Genomic DNA, 25976 nt, shown 5'->3' on the forward strand with positions numbered 1-25976 from the left:
CAGCTGGCTTTTCCAAACCTCACGAACATCATACAAACGGGGAAATGACATCTTAAAACTCACCCTAACTCCTCATAAAGAGGTAGCCTAAGAAGAGGTGCACTTTGAGGATAGCGCTCGCGAATGGCAGGAGTCGCACAGGCCTAGCAACACCTATCAACTGTCAACAGTTGATTTCCGGCTTAATTTGCGGCGCGTAACCCCTCCTATAAAGGTAAAGTTATTCATTGATCAAGCGACCCCTTTCTTTGCTCCACCTCAACTGTCCTTAATTCAACAATCAAGATGGTTGATTTACCATACAATACTCGCAATTAGTTAATTTGGCTTTAGTAGATTTACAACACGATTAAATAAATATGGAAAATGACCTCACAGTAGTAACGCCATGTAACGCAATACACCAACAAGGCCGTTTGGTTTCGCTCCATTACCAGTCTCGAACACTATCTCTCAAAATCCATAAAATACGTGTACCGTTCGAGGGCGTTTAGTCAGAGCTTTTGAAGAACGTGAAAAGTGACCTTTCAAATTTTTGAAGACTTCAAACTACGACTTAACTTACGACGTACAACAAATCTAGGAAAGCTGAATACGAGGCAGACATGTACAAAAAAAATACTTTGACACATTCAGAATATATCAAATTACATCTATCTATAGTGAAAGGAGAAAGAAACGGCCTAACTGTTACAGAATGATCACTCAAATCTGTCGATTTCTACCGCTTTCAAAGTCAAATTAACGCTACAATGATGCAACGCACTTACGGTATGATCGGTCCGATGTCTCACCTACCGTGAGGAGTGCTGGGATAGTGTCATGCTACATGTGAAAGAGGCTGTAGTCCCGATCTGTGATTGGCTTAAGCTCAACGGAAGACAAATTTTCAAACTGTTCAACATTCACGATCAAGAGCACGTTGGTTCGAACCCTTTTTGAAAATCACTGGTTCTCTTGCAATCTGCGGCAGATGCACTGAGATTAAAGGTTGAACAATGTTTTCAAAGGAGCGTAAGTAAATTCTATCTTATCTAAAATTATTAAACCACATTGTCTGAAACTTACCCTGAAATCTGCATCGAAATCTAACGCACGAAAACTACACTATTTGTTTACAGTAGCATAGTCCGAATGCAAAGTTAGAGCTTGGGATTTAGAAAGCAATGTAGTCATTTTGATATTTAGGAAATAACGGCAACATTTGTCTCTATTTAGCGTTGTTTCTCTTGAAACTCAAATAACTTTCACTTTTGATAGCCCGGCACGTTCACCCCGTTACACAGTGCATGGATATGATTTTCTACCGACTGATTACAAAATAAATGACTCGCGATCTCTTATCTTTAAACTTCTTTATAAGATTTTCAGTTTCTCCTCTTATGGTCAAATACATGTACTCTATTAAATCCTCTACTCGAGCTTTGGTGTTCTGTTTAATTCATGTCACTTTTAATTACTATGCGTTATTTGTATTTCTTGAATAACTCTCCCGAAACAAAGATTTTTTACTCTTGTAGTGTCATTAGTAAGTCAGAATACATTGTATGAATGAAATAAGTTTCTCTTTATCCGAAGTGTTTCCTGCTCTTAAGATCTAATAAGGAAAGACAGTACCGGTAAAAATAAAATGCGTACTCATCAGATCAAATTAAAGATGGTAATTATTACGCCCCCCTCCCCAAATAAAAACTAACAATATATTTAGAATTTTGAACCAGATAAAATTGCATTTTGAATGAAATGATCCTCTTGATTATACAGATACCACCTCTTCTCTTGATGACAGTCTGACAAACATACAGTGGCTCTGTAAACTGGAATCCAATCCACTGTTGGAGACGAAACAAAAGAACCTCACAACTGGGGAGCCAACACGTATGGATCCTTATCCCAAGCCTCCATTCTCTTATGCCACACTCATATTACTGGCTATTAACAGCACTTCAGAAAAGCGCATGACATTGCAAGACATTTATAAATGGATAGAGAATAATTTCCCTTTTTATAAAAACTGCAAAAAAGCATGGAAGGTAATAGTGCTTTTGTCATTCTATAAATTGATGTAAATTTGTTGCTTATCATGAATGGATGATGATGTTTCTAAGCTTTGTTGAGCTTGTATACCTAGCTCAAACAGAGAAGTGCTAATTTTCCAAAAGAATCTTCAATCCTAGTTCTGCACAAATACCACAAACAGGAGCATTTGACTCAGGGCCAGAAGCAACACTTTCAAGCCTCCACCATAAGCTGTGTCTCTACTATGATTATTCAACCCAGTGTAATAATGATGCACTCATTTCGTGTGTACCCAAGCCCTACTGAAATCTCCATGCAATAGTCACCCATTCTGCCCTAGAGAGGTTCCCACTAGGTGCTAGTTCTAAAGAACAGTTACCAGTAAAACTCATACATCTTTTGTCTAACATACCCACTGTGAAAATTTTGGTCTTGCAGAATTCCATTCGTCATAACTTATCACTTCACAGCTATTTCCTCAAGGCCCAAAGGCCATCCAATCTCCCTGGAAAAGGAAGTTACTGGTCCATATCACCAGAAGGGAAAGAGAACATCATGAAAGAAGTCATGAAGCATCAGCAGCCACTTATCAACCAAAATATGACCTTAGAGCAATCAAACACAAAGGGACTGCGACCAATTCTCCCCAAACCATCAGCGGATCGGCTCACTACTGACACTTTCTTGAACCAGGGGGGTGTTCAAATTTTAACAGATGGAAGAGTTAATGGATTGCCTGGTAGTATTCCAGTAGTGATTTTACCAACACAGCTTTACATGAATATGGCCACAAAAATTGCTGCTCAAGCTGCCGCAGGAAATACTACAGCAGTTGGAGTAAGTCCCACTCTTGTACCCATAGCAGCAGAAGCTCAAAGAACTACAAACCCTGAGTTTTCTCAGCCAGTTCCTCAATCTGAAGAACCTGGAGAGGAAAGAGAAACAATTGTCTCAGAAATAGCAATTACAGAGGAAGAGATAGGATCAGGATGTTCAATATCAGTGACACAGGTATTGCAAGAAAACTGTGAAAACAATTCTGCAACTGTGACAGTAGAACAAGCCCTTTGCAAGATTGAAAAGAGGGAAAATGAAAATTCTTCAGAAAATTGTTTAAATAGTGCATCAATCAGGAGTGAGGAGACCTGCAAGAGTCCTTCTACTGCTGATGTTAAAACCGAGAAAACTGGAATTTTAGCTCTGCATGTCAAGAAAACTGGAGCAAACAAACGTAAAAGTAAACCTTACAGTAAGAGTCAAAAATCTTCATGTGTGCAAAGAAAGCAAGATTTACAACAACCCAAGCGCTCTCCACTTCGGCCACGCCCTCAGCTCACCTTGGCTGCCATCAATTCACAAGCCAATGAAATGCCATCACCAGGACACATCTTTTGCAAACACAATAACAATGACTTCAATTGTTTATCACCTTTAAAACCACTGATCACACCTACAAAAAACCTTGACAACCAGAGTTTCCTGGCCTCCCTACTGGTTTCACCCCCAGGTTATAATAACAGTGGTCACACAGGCTTTACACCCCCTCAATTCTCTTCAGACAGTGGATTCTTTTCACCATTTAAGGAAGGGACAGTGGATTATGGATTCTTGTTTTCTCCTGAAAGGTTTGCAAACAGTAAGGTGTGTAGTACGCCACAGAGCTGTCGTAAATCTTTAGGGCTTGGTCTGACCTGCAAAAATCAGGACAAGAAAGTTGATGAGTATGATACTGATTTTGCAAGACTTTGAGGTCTAGCTTTATCTGGTACAAAATAACAATTTCATCAAATTATTAAATTCTAATGGGGTTATGACAAAAGTAACCATTTAGATTGCAATAGTTAGAAAGATGAAAAATATTACAGCTTTAAAATTAAGTGTTACAGCAAACTGTAATTCATTCTTTATGTTCTCTACATAGTTCTAGCTTCTTTTTCAGTGTGCAATGTTTTTTCTGATCATTACTCTCAGTATAAACCATACTACATTTTTTTTAGCAGAAATGGACCATACATATTACTTTCTTGAACATTTTAGTTAGAATCAATCTGAACCATCATCAATAATATTCATTTGTCATAGTGAATCAAAAATAAGGAAAAAGTTTACTATAGATGCAGAAAATAAAAACTCACTGACAGGTTTTTTTCAGCTAAATAAATGCAACAATTACTGTAAACATCCTATATACTAGGTCAATATGTATAAAAAATTAATATATAAATTTTTTTCAACGGTTTCTGTATTGTCAATAATCTTTCTTTTACTCAACATTCTTTGTTACTTATTAAATTAAGCAAAAAAAAGTCAAAGCATTGTAAAATTTTGACCACATTTGGAGAAGTTTAGCTGTGAAGCAAACTCAGCAAGGCAAGGGTGGACAATCTATTATTTGCAATTTTCCTACTAGCTAAATTCGTCAATATTTTTCAATTTATTATATATATTTCCATTATTACAAACCATTGGATATACAAATTTTTTATAGACGTTAGAATGTAATTTTCTAGTTGCTCTACAGAACAGGTAGAGTAACATAACAATATCATACTTTTATCCTTTTACTTCAGTTAACTGTGTGCTATGGAGTGTGTGCAAGCAATAATATTTCTCGTGAATAATATGTACTTATAAGATAAAATTAGCTTTTAAAGGTGTTTCCCTACACTTCAGAACTGAGTGCTTGTCTGGTTAAAATAATAACTCAACTCTATTTTATTTAGTTTTAGCAGTTTCAGCCTCGTAAGATTGCACTTACCCAAACGTAAGTTACATTTTTTATCCAAAACTTGAGAATGTGGTTGAAAACCTAAAAGCTATCTTATTTGTGAACATTAATAAAATATATTCCTAACTGCGTTTCCTTGAGAAAAAAAGTGTCTCGGTTCAGACGGTACGGTTGCAAACGATTGTGAGTTAAGCAGGTCTCTTATTTTTTCAATTTTTTTCGCGTGTCGTGATGCCGCTAAGATTTCTAGCAGATTTCAAGAAAAGCGTTGAGGCGTTTCTTGCTGTGACTAAAAGAGACCTTCAGTAGTCAGGACGGCAACGCCAAGGTAGACGTCGATTACGGCGCCACACCTTAACTTCAGGGTAACGTATAGAAGCAGCGTTGAGTTCCACATGGAAATTGAAAAGCTTTGCAAGGTAGACGTCGATTACGGCGCCACACCTTAACTTCAGGGTAACGTATAGAAGCAGCGTTGAGTTCCACATGGAAATTGAAAAGCTTTGCAAGGTAGACGTCGATTACGGCGCCACACCTTAACTTCAGGGTAACGTATAGAAGCAGCGTTGAGTTCCACATGGAAATTGAAAAGCTTTGCAAGGTAGACGTCGATTACGGCGCCACACCTTAACTTCAGGGTAACGTATAGAAGCAGCGTTGAGTTCCACATGGAAATTGAAAAGCTTTGCAAGGTAGACGTCGATTACGGCGCCACACCTTAACTTCAGGGTAACGTATAGAAGCAGCGTTGAGTTCCACATGGAAATTGAAAAGCTTTGCAAGGTAGACGTCGATTACGGCGCCACACCTTAACTTCAGGGTAACGTATAGAAGCAGCGTTGAGTTCCACATGGAAATTGAAAAGCTTTGCAAGGTAGACGTCGATTACGGCGCCACACCTTAACTTCAGGGTAACGTATAGAAGCAGCGTTGAGTTCCACATGGAAATTGAAAAGCTTTGCAAGGTAGACGTCGATTACGGCGCCACACCTTAACTTCAGGGTAACGTATCGAAGCAGCGTTGAGTTCCACATGGAAATTGAAAAGCTTTGCAGTTGCACGTGCTAGCTATTTCTGCCCATTAGATCTTTTATTTTGCCACGTCCTTGTTGCCATCCCGGTCGTGGTTTGCTAAAATTTAAAGGTCCATAATGCCCGGCAGCCGGGCATGGTCTAAAATAGACTAAGTGCTCAGCAGTCAGAAATGTTCACAGATTCTTCATCGAAGGGTTCTTTTACATTTCCCAGGAACATCAGATGTTTGTTTAGAAATGTCAAACGACTTGCTAGCCCCCCCCCCCCCCCCATAATTTGTTTTTGTTTTAGAATAAGCGCTTCCATTCAGTTTCAGAGATAGCACTGTTATAGTGCATGTACATTAAGATCAGCGGTGGTTCCTCTTCCGTGCTCACGTAAAGCCTCGTAAGAAAAACACTGATCTTCGTCTCAGTTTCTCAACTGTTATGTTTATGTGTACTCCTTCAAATCAACGACCTCGTTATAAAATTCTGTGACGATTGCCTGGTTGGTCGTTCCATGAAGCAAGGATCCAAGGACAACAAGTGCGTTTTCCAGTCTCCTTGATCCTTTTTGAAGAAACATCAATACTCCGTTTTGCACATGCACCCTGGTGTTTCTCAAAAAAGAAATACCGATGAGTGCCCCATCCCCTCTAACTGCCCTATTTCGAATAGGCGCCCTAACTTGAGGAACCAAAAGTAGAAAGGCGCCCCGGGTGCTGCATCGAATCATTACCGTAAGTTAAAAGGCAAAGGCGCCATGAAATACTATACCAATTTTCAAAATGATAACTTTCAACTACTAACAATCATAAAGGTTTCTGAAGTTAAAACAGTCCCCAGATGGTAAACGCGAGGGAAGATTGCCGGTTCACTATCTTGCTTTCCACAACTTTTGCAATTGTTTAGTCCGACACAAAAGGATTCTGTACAACGCAAAAACGTCTCTAATAAGATATGAAAGTTACAAAAGAGAAGGAGGTCTAAAAGCGGAGAGGAATCAAGCTGATATGCGCGTGGAGAAGAAACGGCGAAGGACATGAACGAGAAAAGTACTTTCGAGATAACAGGCAAAACGAGATTCAGTTCAAGGCGTTCCAGAAACGAGAATGACGCCCAACGGTTATCAGTGCAAGGCATTTCTACCATTTTGGCTCATGATATTTTATTATTTCTCCGTACAGCTACATCTGTTTTGATACTCACAGGTAGGTTGCCATTCGTGTTGTTTGCCAACTTCGCTTCAAAGAGAAGCGATATAATATAAAGGGAGAGTAATTCACCTATCATCCCCCCCCCCCTTCTTGAGGACATTCTGCAACTGAGAGACATTTAATAACCAATCACGACGTCCGTCCAACCAGAGTTAAATGGTCCAACAGCGCTACTTTCTATATAATGAGTTCCCATATGGCAAATACAATTGAACGGTGATGGAGAGCGAAAAAAAAAAAAAAAGGCTAGAAGTAAGCTGAAACGTAGAATTCCGCGCGCTTCAGCTAATAAAGCTTTATAAACTCGTTGACTCCCTATCCGTAACTATGGCTCTTATGGTTCCCATCGATATCTTTGTGTGAAAGTCACTCTTCGGGTTAATGAAGGTATACACTTCATTTGTTTGGTTGGTTTATATAATTTCTATTAATAATCTTCCGATCTATCAAAACTAAAATATGTCATTTCCTAAGTGTTTCCTACATTCTGCAGAATAACCGTTTCGCTATTTCAGTGTCCTTTCAATGATTCCTTCTTCGCGTACAATTGCTTCAATATCCTCTAAAACGTGCGGGTTTTCCATTGTTGGAGTAATCTATAGACGTTAAGAGGAAAAAACTGCATTGAAACCAAAAACCAACAAAAAATATCATGTATGGGTAAGTATATATGCTAAAAGCAGTAGAATGGTTGATTCGTGGCTGGTTCTAACGAGGGTTTTTCGATGTCACGAACCACTCCGCAAACAGAAAATCATCAATGAGGATCTTTGCGTTACGAGAAAAAAAACATACAAAAAAATATTCCTAAAGAACAAACGAAATTTACTCACTTTATATGTTTTGCCATGAAGGATTTTGGAAAGAACACCTCTCACAGTTTTTCCAGAGCGGGTCTGAAGGTAAAGGGAAGGAAGAAAAGTCTTCATTTACCTACCAACACGTGCCACAGTAGTTCAGCACAGACGAACTGCTGGGTTTATTGAAACCGTAAGAACGTTTTCAGCGATTGAAAAACTGAGTGAGTCAAAATGGCTTTAATTTTCTAAACCACTCTGTTGGAATATTAACATCCTCTCAAGCCAGAATATAGCTTGCGAGCAGGCCCACAGTACACTGATAAGCTTCGGCACGTGCTTCTAATTGCCCACGGGAAAGTATGACTGAGGCGTTGAGCAACGCAAGCTAGCAAGGGGTCTCTAATAGGTCTAATACTGGAGTGGAGGTTGATCAATATAAATCATCGCCTTCTTATTTCAAGGTGGGGAGTCAAATGAAATAAAGGTCCATTCCGTCACTCCCTAAGTCACGACGATGAATAGCAAAACTAATACATGTGCCCGAAATCTCAAGTCTGTATGACTGGAGACTAGAGTTTCGTCCTGAAGTGGTATTCTGATCAGCAGCAGGTTAACAAGTATTGAGATGCACATTATACCGTTAGAGATGAATTCTGTATCAAGGCTGCAACGATGATAAAAGTGAAGAACAATGACAGTTTACTCGCTGTATGATTGTTTTGACATACCTTGGGAAGAGTTGGTACAACAATAGCAGTTTTAAATGCCGCCACAGGACCAACAAACTCACGCACACTCTGAATGACTTGTTCGATTGCATCTTCTCGGGAAACACCACTCGCTTTGGGATGAAACAGAGAAATCAATTCAACTGAACTAAAAAGAATAACCATCTCCTCGCCCTATTTCTTCAGTAACTCATTTACATACTTTTATCGATGACTATAAATCCAACTGGCAAGTGACCCTTAATCGGGTCTTCAAGTCCAACGCATGCTGCATCGATCACAAAATCGAGACGAATCATTCCCTAAGAATACAGAAGGAAAATAACAACATTATGACTATATAAGTTTTATTGTGGTAGAAGCATTCGAAACGAACATGCCAACCTTGGTAAATGGACACTTTCATTTGAAAAAAACATGAAGCATGAAAGCAATGAATGTCTTACCTCCTCTAGAGATTTAGTGGAGATCCTGTGGCCTGCTACATTAATGACGTCATCAGTGCGTGCCATGATTGACACAAATCCATCGTCATCCATAACACCGTCGTCACTAGAGTCGTAATATCCCTAACAGAATGTAGACCATAACAGAAGCAAGAGATGACGTATCAACATACTGGCCAATAACAAGACAATTCATGTTATCTTACGAAGGTGTACAGTGCTAACATACCGGATATTTAGTGAAATATGTTTTGACGAATCTGTCGTCAGCCTTCCAAAGGGTCGCCATTGTTCCAGGAGGAAGCGGAAGCCTAAAATGAGAAGAGCCCCTTCTATAGCCCTCTGTATCAAACAAGGAGACATGTAGTAAATCACAAATTCAAAACCTTGTATCAAAGAAAGATCATTTAGCTCGGCCTTACTTGACAACGACTTGGCCCAGATCTCCCCGGTCTGCTTCGGTTAAGTCTTCCTTGAGTATTTTCACTGAAAGCAGACGGTACACTCAACTGTTCTAAATGAGCGGCAAATCAGACGTTATTCGGTTTCATCAATATTTCACCTATGTTTTGTGTCTTGTCGATTCAAAAAAGGGACGTAACCTTATGATAAGCCTATCTTTCTAGGTTATATGCCGGCTTCTGAAGAAGGAAACGATGAGTAAAATTGCAACCCACTGCATAGAATGCCAGTTCATCGTAAGGTATCCCCCCATTATTCCTGACAGTTTTACGGCACCCATCCATACTTCATGGACACTATGAGAGCTAAATGTATTGTCTTAGAGCAAAACACTAAGCCCAAGCCCGGGTTAAAACCCAGACCTCTGGATACCAAGTCTGACGTGCTAATCTGTGGGTGTGGTTTCTCCGGTTACCCTGCTCGAGGCCGAATGGAGCACCAACAGTGGCTTGGTTCATTAAAAATGGTTACTTGAGGCATTTCATGGGATTTCATAACAAAATCAACAATTTGAACAAAGTTCTGTTCACATACCATTGTATCCTGGAACTGCTTTTCCAGTTGTCTGTAAATGCTCATCCATGGGTCGCCCCAGGCCCACAGCGTGTGCTGTGATGGCCCAGCCAGTTTCTGTATTAAACAGAGTAAAGCTGAAATTTTAAGTGTTTATGTCTAAGATAACTTTTCCATTCATCTGTGGTTAATTTGCAATCAAACACTAAAGCAAATCCTCTATATCTATTTGTATACCGCAGATCAAAATTGCTTAAGCAAGTAATGCGATACATCGTGTACACTTTTAAAGCGATATATAATAATAATAATAATAATAATAATTTACCGTTTATTTGCCACATTGCAGAATTGACTAAATTAAAGGGCTAAATTTACAATCAATAATTAATTAAAACTACATTTACTATAAGAACAATAAAAATTTCTTAATTAACTATTTACATGTTTGCATATTCACTATTAAAAGAGATAAAGGAACCTGAACGCTGGGTCCGGCAACGATTCCTATCAGCGTAAACAATACTTCTGTTGTTGTCGCCGGATCGAAGGTTGTAACTATGATCACTCGTTGCTGTTCTCGGTATAAGAAAGTTTATGGGGTGGGATATTTTAGACAACTTCTGAACATATTTACAGCAGAGCTGAGTTCGTCTTTCTTTCAGGCTGTCAAGGTTAGTAGTATAAAGGACATTTAAATAACTATGGCATGGATAGATAATATGTAGAGCCCTCTTTTGAATTGATTCCAGCTTATTAGAAAGAAATTCAGGAATATCTTGCCAGGCTTGCCCACCGTATTCTAATATAGGTAGTATTGTTGTCAGGAAAACCTTAAGGATTTCACCTCTATTAACACCAACTCTTTTTAGAATCCTTAGGGAATACAGGCGTTTCGAGGCTTTTTTCGAAATATAATCCATATGCTCACTCCACTTTAAATCATTACTGATAATAATACCGAGTAATTTATAAGTTGTCACATGTTAAACTGAGTTGTTACCTAGGACACTTGGTCTTGTAGTAAAATTATCATTTTGCATGAAGTTGAATAACATTTCTTTACACTTTTTCGGATTTAATTTCATATTGTGTTCTATGGAAAACTTGTGGATGTCATTGGCAGCTACATTTAGTAAGCTAATTACCATTCCTTGTTAAAATTTCCAATGCCGTGGTATCATCAACGAATTTAATTCTTAAATGTCAGTCACGCAAAAGATTGTTGGTCATCACAGCGAACAAAATCACACCCAGTTTCGTCCCTTTCGGGATGCCTTCCCTGGGTGATTTCCAATCAGACAGAGAGTTCCCAATCCTTACAGCTTGCGATCTCTCAGTCAAGAAGGCCCTAATCCAGTTAATTAACACAGTATCTATATGGAAAAATGCCAACTCCTTGAGAAGAATGGAACGATCAATCAAGTGAAAGCCCGGCCTTTGAGTAATCAGCAAAGAACATTCTAACTCAGTCCACAGTTCCCGCTATCTGTTGCCTCATGTATCGCCTGTAGGATATAAATCAAGGCGTCCGTGGTGGACTCTCCAAAACAAAAAAGGGCTTCTAAATTTATCAAATCGTTAAATACAGGAATCATTGGTTCCATCTGACTCAGGGCTGGGTTGTTCAGGACATGATTAACCTAGCCCAAAGTTAGTGTAAATTTCTAATTTCGATTTATAGTTCTGCAAAGTGATTTTTCTTTTGGATTTTTTCCCCTTTAGTCAAATTGAGATAAAGCCCAATAAAACCTTAGCTTATATACGCTCCTCTACATGAGAAATGAAAGCCAAGGTTAACTTTTAATCTTAGATTAACGTTAACCCCTTTCGAATGACTTTTGACCCAGATCTTTTCCAGTTTACCGGGCTCTTGATTGATGTGAAACAGCTTTTTTTATTGGATGATCGAACTTCAGTTTACCAATCACTCTTTCTCGGCTTTCGCCATATAGAAGACGTTCAACATTGCCGATACTAGCGCCAACAAGGAGTCAACACAGGTTAATTAAGAACATTACACAGACGTGGCTCATTAATACCTCTATAAGACCTCTCGATATCTCTATGGAAACCACAGGGGGCCCACACAAGCGGCGTGTCTGGTCGTTTGTTCGAAATATAAAGAAATGTATGGGAGAATATTGAAGAGTCGTAAACTTATATCGAGGAATGTCTATGTTAAGGCTCAAAATAAATGTAAACCTACCTCACTTGCGGTGTATTGTCGTTTCTGTGGTTCTAAATGGCGAATTTGAGCGATTTGGTAGATTTTGCGTTGACTGTATCTACTGTATATTATACTGTATACTATACTGTACATTTATTTTGAGCCTTAACATAGACATTCCTCGCTATAAGTTTACGATATTACGACTCTTCAATATTCTCCCATACATCACTCTTTATATTTCGAACAAACGACCAGACACGCCGCTTGTGTGGGCCCCCTGTGTGGAAACACGATCGATACTCGAAAATGTCTCCAGATGAAGTCACTTCCCTTGTGCGATTACAACGTTTCGACTGTAGACTACAAATCTTAATCCCACGACAGGGAGGACCGCGCCGGTTAACTATTCGACCTTCTTGCCTGAAGAAGACTGGCAAATTACAGTTAAAACATTGCTTTACCCGCCAACGAAGTTACTACCACATAAAATCAGCTAAAAGATCTGAATTTTTTTTTCCAACTTGAACAGATAAAAGAATGCTCCGTCAAAGGACCTACCAGTCTGCCACCAGTTGTCATAAACCGGTGCACTAATGGCCCTCCTGGCCCACTGCATGGTATCTTTGTCCATGTGTTCACCAGCCACGAACAATTCGCGAAAACTGATGAGTACAAGGAACATAACATTAATAAAAATAATATGCTCGATAGATAGTTAGTTGGTAGGAATGAAACCTAGACACATTTCACTGAGCGCTGCTAGCTACCTAACTGTTCTCGTTGCGTTCAGTACTAAATGAACACTCGCTTTCAAAAAACTACAAAATGTCTCTGCAACGGCGAAACGTTGCCATTCCAATCGTTGCGCACGACAGGTTGGAAGGAACAATACTAAGCCAAAAAAAGAGCTTTGAAAACGGTTTGTGTACAATCACGGCTTCAACGCTAAATACTCACATCATAGACAGCGCAGGTAATCTGCCGTCAACTGTACATAAAGATGATCTAAACCTAACTAATCTCTGTGGGTAAAGTGAGTAACTACGTATCGTATCTGTCTGCTTTACTTTTATAATGCTACATAAATTCTTGCTATTTCTATTCGTGGCGAAACGAAAAGTGAAGGAATGCGTACTTGTTTTCAATGAGGGTTCCCTTTACCCCTTTGTAAAACTCATTCACGTAAAAATATTTGGCCTGTTCGCGCATCACTAATAATATCCAACTGAGATTCTTTCCCTTTTACGCGAAATTTGACACGATCACGTTTTACATATAAATAAAAAAAAAAATTTTAATTATGTATCGATCCATAAGAAGTCCATGTCCTTCCAAAACCCTGGTCAAAACCAGCCGTTTGAGAACAATACGTACATTTTCAAAACAAAAAAAGCAGGGAATTCATCACGCAAAACTAAGTTGGTTCGCGAATCACATTTCATTCAGCTCTTTGTTCACAAGTTAAGTCGCGTTCATCTAGAAAAAATTAGTTCACATGGACATAAAAAGATCTTATCATCTTCAATCATGATTCACGAAAAAAAAATCAAATCACGATTTTCGAGAAAAAAAGGGTCCACGTAAAAAGTATAGGGACCCTCTTCGATGGTCTCTCAAAGGAAGGAGACGCAACATCAGAGTCACGTGCTTGTTTCAATGCCTTTTGACTAGCTTCTTTCATTAACTGATCGAGAATTAACAAAGGAACAACTGAGTTCCAATCAACTTGGTGGTAACCTGTCTTTCTCTCGTCTGAATCTTCCTGACACCTTCTGAGTGTTTTGTTTACTTCCTAATTGTACTCTCTCGTTCATGGATGGCTTTAGACTTCACACTTACTGTGACAAGTCGTATTCTTTAATTAATTCACAGTTTGGGTCCTGTTAAGAACAAACCGAAACACATTAGGAAGAACATTGTAACGACTCTATCAATGACAATTCAATTGTTGAACAATAGCGCAAAGCCCATTACAAAGAAGGGCTCACTAGCGGTCCATGGAGTGGGCCCGGATCAGGTATTCCAGGGATGGGTTCAGTAACTGCTCTAAGGGATGAGCCATTAAGCTCCTTTTTTTTTTTTTTGACACTTCACACTTCACACCGTCTACCTTCATTCGAATTAGTCTCTGAGTTCAACATCCCTACCCACCCCTCCCTCTAAGATGGGGGGATACTATGACAATGAATAACTCGGCAAGTTTACCTCTGCTCTAATGATCCTAATAGCTGTTGGCGCCGTAAACATGCTCACAACTTTATGTTGTTCGATGACTCTAAAGAATGCCCCAGCATCTGGAGTACCTACTGGTTTACCCTAAAAAATAAACATGGCATTTACTCTTAGTGATGTTAAGCGGGGTAGACCTTCTCATCCATCTGCCTTAGACATAATCCCATGCCCACAGAGGAACTTTCAGTTCTTTCCATGGTTCAGGTTACATGAAGCGTTCGGTTTCCCAACAACAAGTTCGTCGAGGTAAATATCCAATAGATTACTTGAAAGCTAAGCTAAATAAAGAGGGAAGCTTTTAAAACGTCATTATTTAGTTCCCAACCTTCTCTCGTGCTTATTTGCTCTCGACGTGGCGTTGGTGCAAATTTGGCGGGAAAATGGGAAGGTTTGTTTGTCAATATTTCTTACGATGTTGACTTGGTCACATCGTTAGTGAACTCGTACGAAAATTAGTCTGTCGAAAACATCTGATTTGCTTTCGGCATGTTCTAAAATTTATAAAAAAAGTATTAACCCTTTTTCAAAAGAAGCAAGCCATTTTCATATCTTTCACGATGGCATCTGGAAAATTTAAGGTCAATTTGAGTTGACTCTCAATAAAACATTTTTTAGCCCAGTAAAAGGAGTGTTATATACCAGTCAGTTCGCCGTGGAATGAAAAAGTAAGTTTGATACGGTTTTTCTTTTTTCAGAAAATTGGTCCGTCCATAAGCCTCGGAATGATGAAAAAACTTGAGCCAGTGCTTAATTTCAAGAAGCGAGCGACGTGTGGTCGAGACTATTTGACAGTTAAACCACTGAATGCACCTCAACAACAAACGAAGAATCAAAGCAAAGACGAGTTTTGTTTTCCCTCGTCACCAAAGAATTCAAAAGACGAACACAAGAAGGCCAAAAAATTATCAAAGAAAGCTGAAAAGAAGGCCAAAACGATCATGAAGGTACGAATGGCGGTTACACCAAAACTAGTTGGTTCTCTAAATTTACTATTTATTCCTCAAAAAATTATTATCACTTACAAACTTTCAGAAGCTCTGAAAAAATGAGCCGTTATAGAGCCCCTATACTGTGGTAAAAAGATGAAAGTAACTTGTGCAGTCGATTAAAAATTCTTCCGATGGCAAATTATCCTTTCTACAGAAATTTGCCTATAAAGAAGTGTTAGAGACCATCAGAAACACAAGGGAACACATCCAGTTCTTGAGAAGTCAGCTTAAAAAGAAACAGAATTGTGATCAACAAATAGTTCTGTGACTGGAAACTGCAAGTAGCTCTCTATTGATACACGACTACATCTCAGATAAATACTAAAAATTCACAAAGTTTTCAATTCCTGCTAAGCTGTAAGAACTAACATGACTTGTCCAACTAATTTTCCCTTGGGAAATGAGTGCCTCCATGAAATGTACCTCGGCCCTGAGAGGCTTGTTTCCCAAACGTTACACAAGTTAACTGTCTCAAAAATGTGCATTCCATGTTAGCACAAATATGAGCTAATGAAATTCAACAGTGTTTTTTTAGCTGGGACGTGCCCCACATTTCCTTTGGTTTATATTTTGAAATATCATTTTGGGTAGGCTGTAAATTTACTGAGACTTTCAAGAAATGGCCCCTAATTGTTTAAAGGATGGATACTACTTCCCACTGTAACAAGGATAACAGTATAATGTCATTAATAATCCACACCTCATCCCAGGATGTAACAATTATTTTTAATAACATGGATGAAATTGACCTGTAAGAATTTGAAAAACAGTAAAAGTGACTGTAAAAAAAAAAACCTTAACACTAAATTGGAGTTTTTAAAACATTTGCAAAGAGTAACAGTCAGCTTAGCTGATTGTATATGGGTCATAAAAGGCAGAAAGAATTACCTCTTACCTCAAATAAAACAGTGGTGCAACCAGACAACAAAGGAGCATAAACTATGTAGGAATGACCTACCACCCAGCCAAGATCAGATGCAGCCCACCACACCTTAACAGTAAAAAAAATTTGAACTTTTGATTATAAGGTTAGTTTGGGGATAAAGAGTAGATGGATTGGATTGGTTTCCAACTGAACTTTAAAAACCCAAAACCAAAGAAATAACCACAACCAATCAGAGCAAAGGTAAACATCTGGAGGGTCAATGACATCCTGAACAACATCTTAATTGCCTGAAGCACAGGATTCATAACTGGTTTTAAATCAAATTTTGAATCTGATTAGCTGAGAAGGTGGTGCAAGTTTCATTAATTAGTCTTAGACAATTAACTCTTCAACTCCCACAAGTGATTGAGATGTAACTTCTCCCTATAATATCCATACATTATCCTACAAACAGGTGATGAGAATACTGAAGTTATTAGGTAGTAGTTTTTATTTTGACCTAACACCGAATTATCACAACTAATTTGCAAGGAAATGTGTAGCAGCCAGAGAGGACAATTAAAAATTAGATCCTGAGAGTTCAAGGCTGGGTTAAAAAATAAAACAATTACAATCCCTGATTAATTGTGTCACTCAATAATTTATATGAATATTGCAACTAATAGCTATCATAATTACAAATGAATAAAGGGGGTAAGTTTCTAAAGAAACTGTGGTGCTGCATTGGTGGGGGTAACAAGGTAATTTGGTAATATCAACTAAGTTGAAATTGTAAATTGGCCACCATAAAGAGTTAAAAAGTTGACGTTTCGAGTGTTACCCCTTCATCAGCTCTGATAACTGTTGATATTGCCAAATTATCATAATTACAGTTACACTTGTACCTCTCCAGGATTAATCCCATACAAATTTCTCATGCTCCAGTTAAGAGCTACAGCATGTCCTCCATTTGGTCGCACAATACCCTGTGTGAACAGATACAGTGAAAAATTTCAACATTGCAGAGTTTGTATCTAACAATTGCAAAATTTGATCTAATTATTTAATAGCATTTGATTTCCTAATTTTATCAATTTTTGGTACATAAAATTAACATTTTGAGAGAGGTCATGGACCTAAGATTATTTGTAGAGAGCTTATTACCTTTGGGTCACCTGTGGTACCAGAGGTATAGAGAATATACAAAGGATCAGTTGAAAGCACAGGTACACAGTCATGGGGCTGTGCTTTCTCCATCACTTGATCCCAGCTGATGTCCTGCCCTGGGATAATGCCCCCTGAACACTACGTAAAAAGAAAGTAAATGATAGATTTATTTGATAACATTACCATAAGCTGTATGGTTATGATATTGCCTATCTTTACAATATCTTAAGAATGGGAATGTTAACCCTTGGCGTATAACTAATGGTAACCACAAGATACAAATATATAGTGGATTTTTAGTCAAGTTCTGTTAATAATAATAATAATAATAATAATAATTTAATATTTATATTGCGCAAATTAACATGTGGCTATGATCAAATGCGCATCACAACACTTATTGGGGAACTTTGGCTGGACTGCATCTGCAGTTTACAAACAATCGAAGGAAACTTATTTAAAGATGCCCCCTCCCCCCAATTCCCAGTAAACAGGCCAGACCACATCACCGTAATCTCGTTCAATCTTTCAATCTCGTTCAATCTATCAATCTCGTTCAATCTCGTTCAATGATCTGTTGAATCAAATAACTTATCAAACAATTAATGCTGATGTAAGAGACATTTACCCGGTCTCTTTGGTACACAACACATGTTGACGGCTTGAATTTTGACATCTTTATTGCCTCATCCAACAGTGGTTTATAATAGACCAAACGAGTTGGCTCAAGACCACAGGATGCTGTCACCACAATGCGTGGCTATGAAAAAAATCAAACAAATTTGATATACAAATCTTTAACAGTGATACAAGTTTCTCAGGTGGCAAGAAGATACAATGTATGAATTTGTTTACTTACTTCAGCGTGTTCAATCCTCCTTGCCAACTCCTGGGCTGCAAAACCTCCAAATACAACAGAGTGAATAGCACCAAGTCGAGCACAAGCTAACATGGCTATCACAGCCTGGAATGAAAACTCTGAATTTAATACTGTGCTAGTCCAAACATTTTCCTTTGCAAAGCAGGAGCTACCTTCTTGTTTAAGGCAAAATGAACAGAAACTAAGGCACATTGGGAGCATGAATAAAACACCAAATTTCAGTCATAATTTAAGTCTGTACTTGAGCTACGCTTTTCATCTAGGATTATCACCATTCCCCCAAGGATGGGATACAAGGTTACCCTCAGCATTTCATCCAGCTTCCCTGACATTTTGCAGGTACCTATTTATGTTCCTGGGTGGAGAGAGGCACTTTGAAAGTAAATTGTTTCACCCAAGAACACAACGCAATGACCCAGCCATGTCTCAAAACACAGACCTCTCCAACTAAAGTCAATAGTGGACCAACATTAGGCACCCACAGTTACAGTCCTAAATTGAAACATTTAATCAAGGGTAATGCTGAATCTCTTTCAGCTATGCTAGATGTATTCATTGTAATTGAAGTTACCTGTGGAATCATTGGCATATAAATAACAACTCGATCTCCTTTGCCAACATTTAATTGTGCCAGAGCACCAGCAAACTTTGCAACCTAGGAACAAACGTGCATTTCAGCATACACTGTGCTACTATCATTCGATCAGTAATGACAAAGAGACAGAAAGAAGTTTCAGAGGTGACGCATAAACTTTCGAGTTAATTTATCAGCAAAGTTAAATTCCAAACGATAACTGGACCCAATATACACGTTCATTTCATTTTAAATTTGGGAAAATATAATGTTATCATAGCACTAAGTTGTGTACTCGACCAGCTGTGCTTACTAGACGTTGTAAGTTTTCATATGAGTACATTTCTACTTTGCCACTCAATGGACTGTCGTAAATCAAAGCTGTTCGTTTCCCTCTTCCATTTTCAATATGTCGATCAAGACAGTTGTAGCAAGTGTTCATCTCACCACCGACAAACCTGCGATGAAAATTTTAACTCAATTATCGTTCTCGTGCATGTCAATTAGTGACAAAAACAATAACATGTATTAAGACTAAAAGAGGGGAAAACGCCATAATTACCGCCAACTTATGGAACTCAGCGCAACATTTTTTTTGGTTTTTCAAAATCTTATCATTCTCTTGACATCTTATCGATTTAGAACATTCAGTTGAGTTCAACTTATCTTGTTGGAACAATATTTCATGACACGATATATGGTATGAACGGGAATCACGAACCATTTTGTAAAAGGCTGGTTGTTATTGTCCACAACTTTCGTAAATGGCTTATACCAATCAATTTCTTCTGCTAACTCTGCCCAAAATTCCTCTGGTTCTTCGATAGACTTCTTGAACACCTCATCGTATTCATGAAGCTCTCTTTGCCTCCGTTTTGAGCTATGAAAATGGCGGATTGGAAGACCATGTAAACATGAGTTTGATCTTCTCGCTGCATTCTGCAAAGAGGTCCATAGATTCTGACGGGAAATTTTTCTTTGCAATAAAGTCAAGCGGTTTGTAGTCTGGATAAAACGTGACATTGACATTTTTCTAGGCGCATTTGCTGGCAGCTTTCAAACTGCAACCATGGAGGACATTCAGATTGCGTTACAATCTAATGAGTCACGGTCACGGCTGGGTAACAGTCTGGATATATGAAGGTGTAGTCTGATCGTCCGGGTGAGTGTAGTCCTGAGAAGGACTGTTGTCGGTGGTAGTGACTGACGTTTCGACAACCTGTGCGGAAGTCATCATCAGAGTCAAGTGAATGATTGTTGTCAGTAGATCATTCACTTGACTCTGATGATGACTTCCGCACAGGTTGTCGAAACGTCAGTCACTACCACCGACAACAGTCCTTCTCAGGACTACACTCACCCGGACGATCAGACTACACCTTCACATGTTACCCCCGGGTTCAAACCATTTACTGCATGTCTGGATATAAAGATTATTCGAAATGTGCTTCCCAAACTTCAAGACTCCACTAGTTCACGCATGCCATTTCAGATCTTTGTCTCAGACGAAGTTTAGAGGAAAATAGTTGGTACTAATTCAAAATGAAAAAATCAAAATCGATCTCATTTGTAACCTACATGTCCAAATCCCGCCGTGGGTGCGACGCTGGGAAGCCGTGGCACGCAGGACTTGCGGAATGGTACAAGTTATGCGGAATATGAAACTTGTAGAGTGACGTCATGAAATAAATTTCAATCCACTCTCGTTTCCAACCTTTCCCATAAGTTACCTCAAGATGTCATTCTGCAGAGTTGTAGTTCCTTTTGGTGTTGCGATTTATTAATTTGGCAGTGTTTTACTCTGCAGACCGCCTAGAGCTAACAAATGGTGATGGTTGGGAAAGGGTGTGGGTTAAAATTAGTCCCATGACGTCATTCCGAATGTACGGTCTCTTGAGCCATCACCCTTGAAGAAATTAAAGGGTCCAATCTAACAAACATTCTAGAAATATTTTAACGTTCATACTGAGGAAAGAAGACGTTTCCAAGGTTGTATAAGAAAGAAAGTCTTGCCCGTTCGCTGGTTACTTCTTTCATATCTTCGACATCGTCCCTCGACGTTGTTTAAGGTGAGCACTGTTCAAAATATATAGTTATCGCAATTGCTAGCAAGTTGTAATTGGTGACAAACTGTTATTACGAAGTTAACTGATGTTTATTGTACCAATCGGTGGTATCAACTATCAGTCAATCTTCTCCAGCTAAGAACTTTGAAATATACATAACTAATCAGTACAATTGGCGGTATCTTTTATCGGTCAATCGGCTAAAGTATTATCTGAAGTAAACTAAGTAAAGGAGTTTGTTTTTTCATAAACTATTACCATAGCCTGAGGAATATTCTCTACATAATTATAACACTTTGAAATGATCCTTTGAACTGATGCACAGTTTTTTCATAATTCATAATTTTGCCTGCCATGAAGCATGGAACGACTGAGGCCAATAGTTTCCAACTGAACCATCCAAAAATTTAGCACTTAGGTTGGTACGGGGCTTGACAAAAGTGCTTTCTAAATACAGCAGTGAGTTCGCGGTCAAGTTTAGGTCAATGAATGCACTTTAAATGAATGGGTGCATCTGTCAGTGTCATCTTCGTACGCCATGCTGCCATCATGGTTCAAATCAAGTTCTTAAGTCTGCTTGAAACGTCGAACTTCTCATGTGCTGAATCTAAGACTTATTTGGGTTAACCCAAATTGATCAAATTCGACGTTGATTCCTGTGAAGCTTTATTGGGCCAACCCAAATTGATCAAATTTGACGTTGATTCCTATGAAGCTTCATTGGGCCAACCCAAATTGATCAAATTCGACGTTGATTCCCATGAAGCTTTTTTGGGCCAACCCAAATTGATCAAATTTGACGTTGATTCCTATGAAGCTTTATTGGGCCGACCCAAATTGATCAAATTCGACATTGATTGATAGGGTCAAACTTAGAATACAAACTATGTTATTGCATGAGGGGTTATATTCCGAAGTTTCATTGAATTATGATGTTCGATTCGCGGCTCTTTTTCATTATATCCGGACTGGTCTGAGTAAAATTTAAGGCACGATAGTAACGGCGAACAAATCAAAGTGGCTGCGAGCTGCTGAACACGGAAAACGAATTATTCAGGGTGAGATGTTGAGGCTACGGAAGTGACGTCATACTTTGCTTTTTATTAAGAAAGGTCACGTTTTAACTCTCTGGTCTATTCCATGAAAAGTACTTTTGAATAAATGAGTAAAACTTGGCGCGATGGGTAGCACTACTCCTCCCAAGCGAGGAGTCCAGGGTTTGGTCCTTTGCGATGGCAACCTTTTTTCATTTTCTTTCATTTCTTTTTTATTCTTCCCCTACCTGTATCAAGGTTATTAGCCTTCTACTTAAAAAATAACTGGAGCGTAACCCTAATTGCACAGCAATCAATATGTAATAACCCAGCTATCGAAGCGTAGCTTTTTTCCCTTTTATCCGAAAGTCAAAGTTTAACAGTTTTTCCGGCGGTCAATGTTAATCTTTGGGATCAACAAGGTTTATACAGAAAGCCTAGAGATGCTGAAATGCGAGACGCCCGAGTTTGTCATTGACGACCAGCAAATCAATTGGAGCATACTCTTTAACGAAGTATTGAAAGTAATTCGGGTTAGGTTGGTTTTGCTTAATTTCCCTCTTCGATTGGCTCAGAAGACCTGCATCAGTTTAACAACCGATCAGATTCAAAACAAAAACCAATCGTTACTCGGCCACTCGCGTTTTTAAGGAATTTTGCGTGTTTTGGCTTTCAGTTCTCATTAGCTCATTGTAAAATTTTTTCCGAGTTCTGATTGGCTGCTGATAACTTTGGTTGTTAGTTTACGACACTCATTTAAAATACCCTCTATTTTCCAAAGCGAATAACAAACCAACGAATTGTAGGAAAAGAGATTATGATGGTTTCCCAAGGGATATTCTTTTAACATTTTTTACGTCAAGTTCTAAACCTAAACATTTTAGTTCACAGAAACGTAATTACCAGACACCACTGTCGATTTTGAGCAATGGAAGATATCACTTATGCTTGTCCTCGCCAAAAATTCATGGAGGATCCGGGAATTCAATGGCGTGAAGGGAAACCTGATTTCACCCAGGTTAATAAAGCTTATTTAGAGGGTAGGACAAGAATTCATAAGGAAGGTTCGTTAGAAAAGATTGTTGAGGATCTGGTGAAATCATGGGAAATGGAAGCTTCGCATAAAACTAACACTGAGGTAAATATAGATGAGAATTGTTCTGATTCACAATTACCGAAAAGTTACTGCTAAAACGTCTTTCCCTCAAAAGAGCAAAATCGTCCTTTTTCTCTCAATGTTGTGATGTGTTTAAAATTCAATTAAACTTCATTCTGATGTCAACTATTTGGCGTGTTATGTCTAGTAATCATAGCACAAAAGAGAATCATAAATTTTGAAATCTGAGGTAAATAAATGAAACACTGATTGTCAGCATGACACAACGTATTTGTGAAACTCATTTAGAAATACAAAATCAAATGATATTTAACCTCTCAGTCAGAATTGGTGGATATCAGAACACACCAACTGAACTGTGACGACAACGCATTAAAAGCCAACTGAAGTTTTTTAAGTGCCTACTTAGAAAATAAATGGATGATATTAGTGCGTTTGATTTTAATTTATGTATGTACAGTGACTGTTGTAATGAAAACATTAACTAGATTATTTTCGTTGCGGAGGCAAAGCTCATGAGACGAACCTGCAGTTAGATTAGTTTCGATTAGTAAATCTATAATATTGTATTTTAAGCACGAACGCAACTTGGACTATCATTGAGAAAAAGTTCAATCATTTTCACTGTCTCTGTTCATTCTATTTTTTTCTTTTTCTTGGCTACAGGATTGGCAAAGTGTTGACACAGAGGCTTTCACCATTAGGGCAAACAACCAGCGCTCGTTTTGCTTGAAGGAACTGATTGAGGAGGGAAACTACAACGCACTTATGCAAAACCAACCGCTGTACAACTGCAACACTCATTCGTTTCAAACATCACATGATTCGTTCAGGTCTGCATTCAATCAAGGGTTTCCATGGGAACTGATGGAAGTATTTTCAGGTTAGTGAATGACTTCTGTAAGGTTTGTTCAAGTTGGTGACAACTTACCAAGTCTGCGAGGTATATATTGATACTCCTTATTGGCGATGAAACGTCTTATGTGACGGGGCTGCAAAAATCACAAAGAAGCCTTTATGTATCCGTAAGTTCCACTGATGTCGCTTTTTTTTGTCCCGTAGGACCCCCACGAGTGGCCTTTTCGTGGCGCCATTGGGCCCACTGGACGGGCCCCTACAAAGAAAGGGCCCCAACGGGCGAACTTCTTGAAATGTATGGAATGGCTGTGGCCGAGGTGGACGAGAACCTAAAAATCAAATCAATTGATGTTCATTATGATCCTAACCAGCTTTTGATGAAGTTGGAAGGAAGGAGTGTTGAATACCAGCAACAGGAAGGTCGTCGATGAAGCGTCCTCATGACGCTCATAGCTCAAAAGCTGTCGGTTTAATAGTATAATAAAGAGAATAAAAACTGCTTTACTGAATAAAAACTGTTGTAGCTTTTGGTTACGGTAAACAGTGAAAAATCTCAACTGAAAGAAGTCACAGTTGCAAATACTAAATTACTTTAACCACCATCGTTCCCGGCCGAGCTCTTTCTTAATGGCCCCCCTTATCGACGACAGACGGAAAAGAAACGAGGTAATCCATCACATTGAGTAAAGGAAAACTAAAACATTATTTATTTTGGTTCTTTTAGCGCCAATATTCAAGCGGCAGCACGTCGTCCTATAGTTTATCAAAATACAGTATCATACTATTCAGTTTCAAGTCATTTTATTCGCACCGTTTAAGTTCTTGTTTGTTAAGGCACGGAAATGCAAACTAATGTCTTCAATAGGTCGGGGTGCTAGCCTTGGGACTCAGAGGTCTTAAGCTTGGGTACTATTGCATCGGTGTGGGTCTTACCATACTTTTTCATCGGTTGCTTTGAGTTACCTTCGGGACGACATTCTGTAATCACAGGCAGCCCAAGCTCACTACTAGAAAAGCGGACGTGACTCTTACAGCGTTGCGCAACATTTTATATTTATAAAGAATTGTATGGTATGTTATCGGTTTGCCTTAAAAGAGAGAAAAAATGTCTCAGTGTTTTGAAATAAATTGAACTTACCTTATAGCCTGTCTTTTTTTAGCAGTTGAACACTAAAATATCGCTAACTCGCCGAAAACGCTTCAAAATGGCCTGAGACGCTGGTAATCAACAAAGAAAACAACAAGGCAATAAGGTAAGCTCAATTTATTTCAAAACAAGACATTTTTTCTCTCTTTTAAGGCAAACCGATAACATCCCATACAATTCTTTATAAATATAAAACGTTGCGCAAAACTGTAAGAGTCATGTCCGCTTTTCTAGTAGTGAGCTTGGGTTGCCTGCGCTGTAATTGATAAATAGATTCCATGTTACCGTGCGTCTATACAAAGATAGACCACAGATGACGTCAAAGTGTGGTAAGAGGAAAAACATTGCAAGCAAGGCGCAGTCGAGTGCGTCGCTGATGTTCTTACCATGCCACATTTCAACATCTTTTGTGTTCTATTACTGAACAGACCCACGGAACATAGAATCTGTTTGTTTTATGTAATAAAAAGCAAAAGGTGGTTAATGGTGATTTCATCTCTACGTCTGTCCTCCAATATTCGTAATAATCTGATAATAAAGCAATCAAAATGCGTATAAAATTCAGCTTATTATATGAATACAAATAGCCATACTCCATGCAAATAGTCTTCCTCCTGAACTGCCATTCAAGACTAGAGGTATTTGCTTTAATCTTTTTTCATTTGCCTTTGAAAACTCGCAAATTAGATTATCATTGTGAAATAAACTACTTATCTTCTCCTATTTAATTTTATTTTACTTAATCCTGTTTTAGTTTGGTGTATTTCATTTTCAGGGGGAACCAGTAGAGTCTAGTGTTTTCTTAAGTGCTAATAAAACTTTTTTTGTTTAATGATAGAAAGTAGTTCTACTGTGATTGCATCAAGATAAAAGGGGATCCAATATTACAAACATTCCAGAAATGCTGAGGAGAGCAGCTGTTGGGTGGGCAGTTTAAAAAAGAAA

The 25976-nt window shown here is 38.6% G+C and overlaps 5 protein-coding genes across 7 annotated transcripts in view; 4 read left to right on the forward strand and 1 right to left on the reverse strand.

The window, feature by feature from the left end:
* The first annotated feature begins 646 nt into the window (after window positions 1-646).
* LOC111326005 (uncharacterized) lies at window positions 647-4878 on the forward strand. The gene is made up of 3 exons (XM_022929931.2): window positions 647-1014; window positions 1765-2033; window positions 2458-4878. Exons 1-3 carry the CDS (start codon window positions 999-1001, stop codon window positions 3766-3768), a joined length of 1596 nt encoding a protein of 531 aa, XP_022785666.2. The 5' UTR covers window positions 647-998; the 3' UTR covers window positions 3769-4878.
* A 2036-nt stretch (window positions 4879-6914) lies between these two features.
* Window positions 6915-24089, reverse strand: LOC111326008 (acyl-CoA synthetase short-chain family member 3, mitochondrial). Of its 3 annotated transcripts, none has more exons than XM_088734596.1 (19): window positions 23958-24089; window positions 19123-19267; window positions 18807-18890; window positions 18215-18319; window positions 17984-18115; window positions 17353-17493; window positions 17094-17174; window positions 16219-16314; window positions 14308-14418; window positions 13942-13982; window positions 12661-12764; window positions 9951-10046; window positions 9377-9440; window positions 9184-9265; window positions 8955-9077; window positions 8711-8810; window positions 8509-8621; window positions 7814-7876; window positions 6915-7576 (listed from the first exon to the last, which is right to left on the reverse strand). In XM_088734596.1, the coding sequence occupies exons 2-19, from the start codon at window positions 19249-19251 to the stop codon at window positions 7487-7489; spliced, it is 1755 nt and encodes a 584-aa protein (XP_088590722.1). In that variant the 5' UTR covers window positions 19252-19267; window positions 23958-24089; the 3' UTR covers window positions 6915-7486. The 3 variants fall into 3 exon arrangements, with proteins under 3 accessions (XP_088590722.1, XP_022785668.2, XP_088590721.1); XM_022929933.2 differs by lacking the exon at window positions 23958-24089 and adding an exon at window positions 19531-19925; XM_088734595.1 differs by lacking the exons at window positions 17984-18115; window positions 23958-24089 and adding an exon at window positions 19531-19925.
* LOC148722208 (uncharacterized) lies at window positions 14432-16117 on the forward strand. The gene is made up of 3 exons (XM_088736090.1): window positions 14432-14580; window positions 14957-15278; window positions 15478-16117. The coding sequence occupies exons 1-3, from the start codon at window positions 14432-14434 to the stop codon at window positions 15589-15591; spliced, it is 585 nt and encodes a 194-aa protein (XP_088592216.1). The 3' UTR covers window positions 15592-16117.
* LOC111326034 (uncharacterized) lies at window positions 20721-24399 on the forward strand. The gene is made up of 4 exons (XM_022929960.2): window positions 20721-20878; window positions 22794-23047; window positions 23693-23909; window positions 24089-24399. Exons 2-4 carry the CDS (start codon window positions 22838-22840, stop codon window positions 24313-24315), a joined length of 654 nt encoding a protein of 217 aa, XP_022785695.1. The 5' UTR covers window positions 20721-20878; window positions 22794-22837; the 3' UTR covers window positions 24316-24399.
* A 148-nt stretch (window positions 24400-24547) lies between these two features.
* Window positions 24548-25976, forward strand: part of LOC111326017 (uncharacterized) — a 5351-nt gene continuing 3922 nt past the window's right edge. The window contains exon 1 of the mRNA XM_088734610.1: window positions 24548-25976. This exon is cut by the window's right edge and continues 63 nt beyond it. The gene's annotated coding sequence lies outside the window, so the exon portion shown is untranslated.

Source organism: Stylophora pistillata, chromosome 10 (assembly GCF_964205215.1).
Source record: "Stylophora pistillata chromosome 10, jaStyPist1.2, whole genome shotgun sequence".
NCBI lineage: Eukaryota > Metazoa > Cnidaria > Anthozoa > Scleractinia > Pocilloporidae > Stylophora > Stylophora pistillata.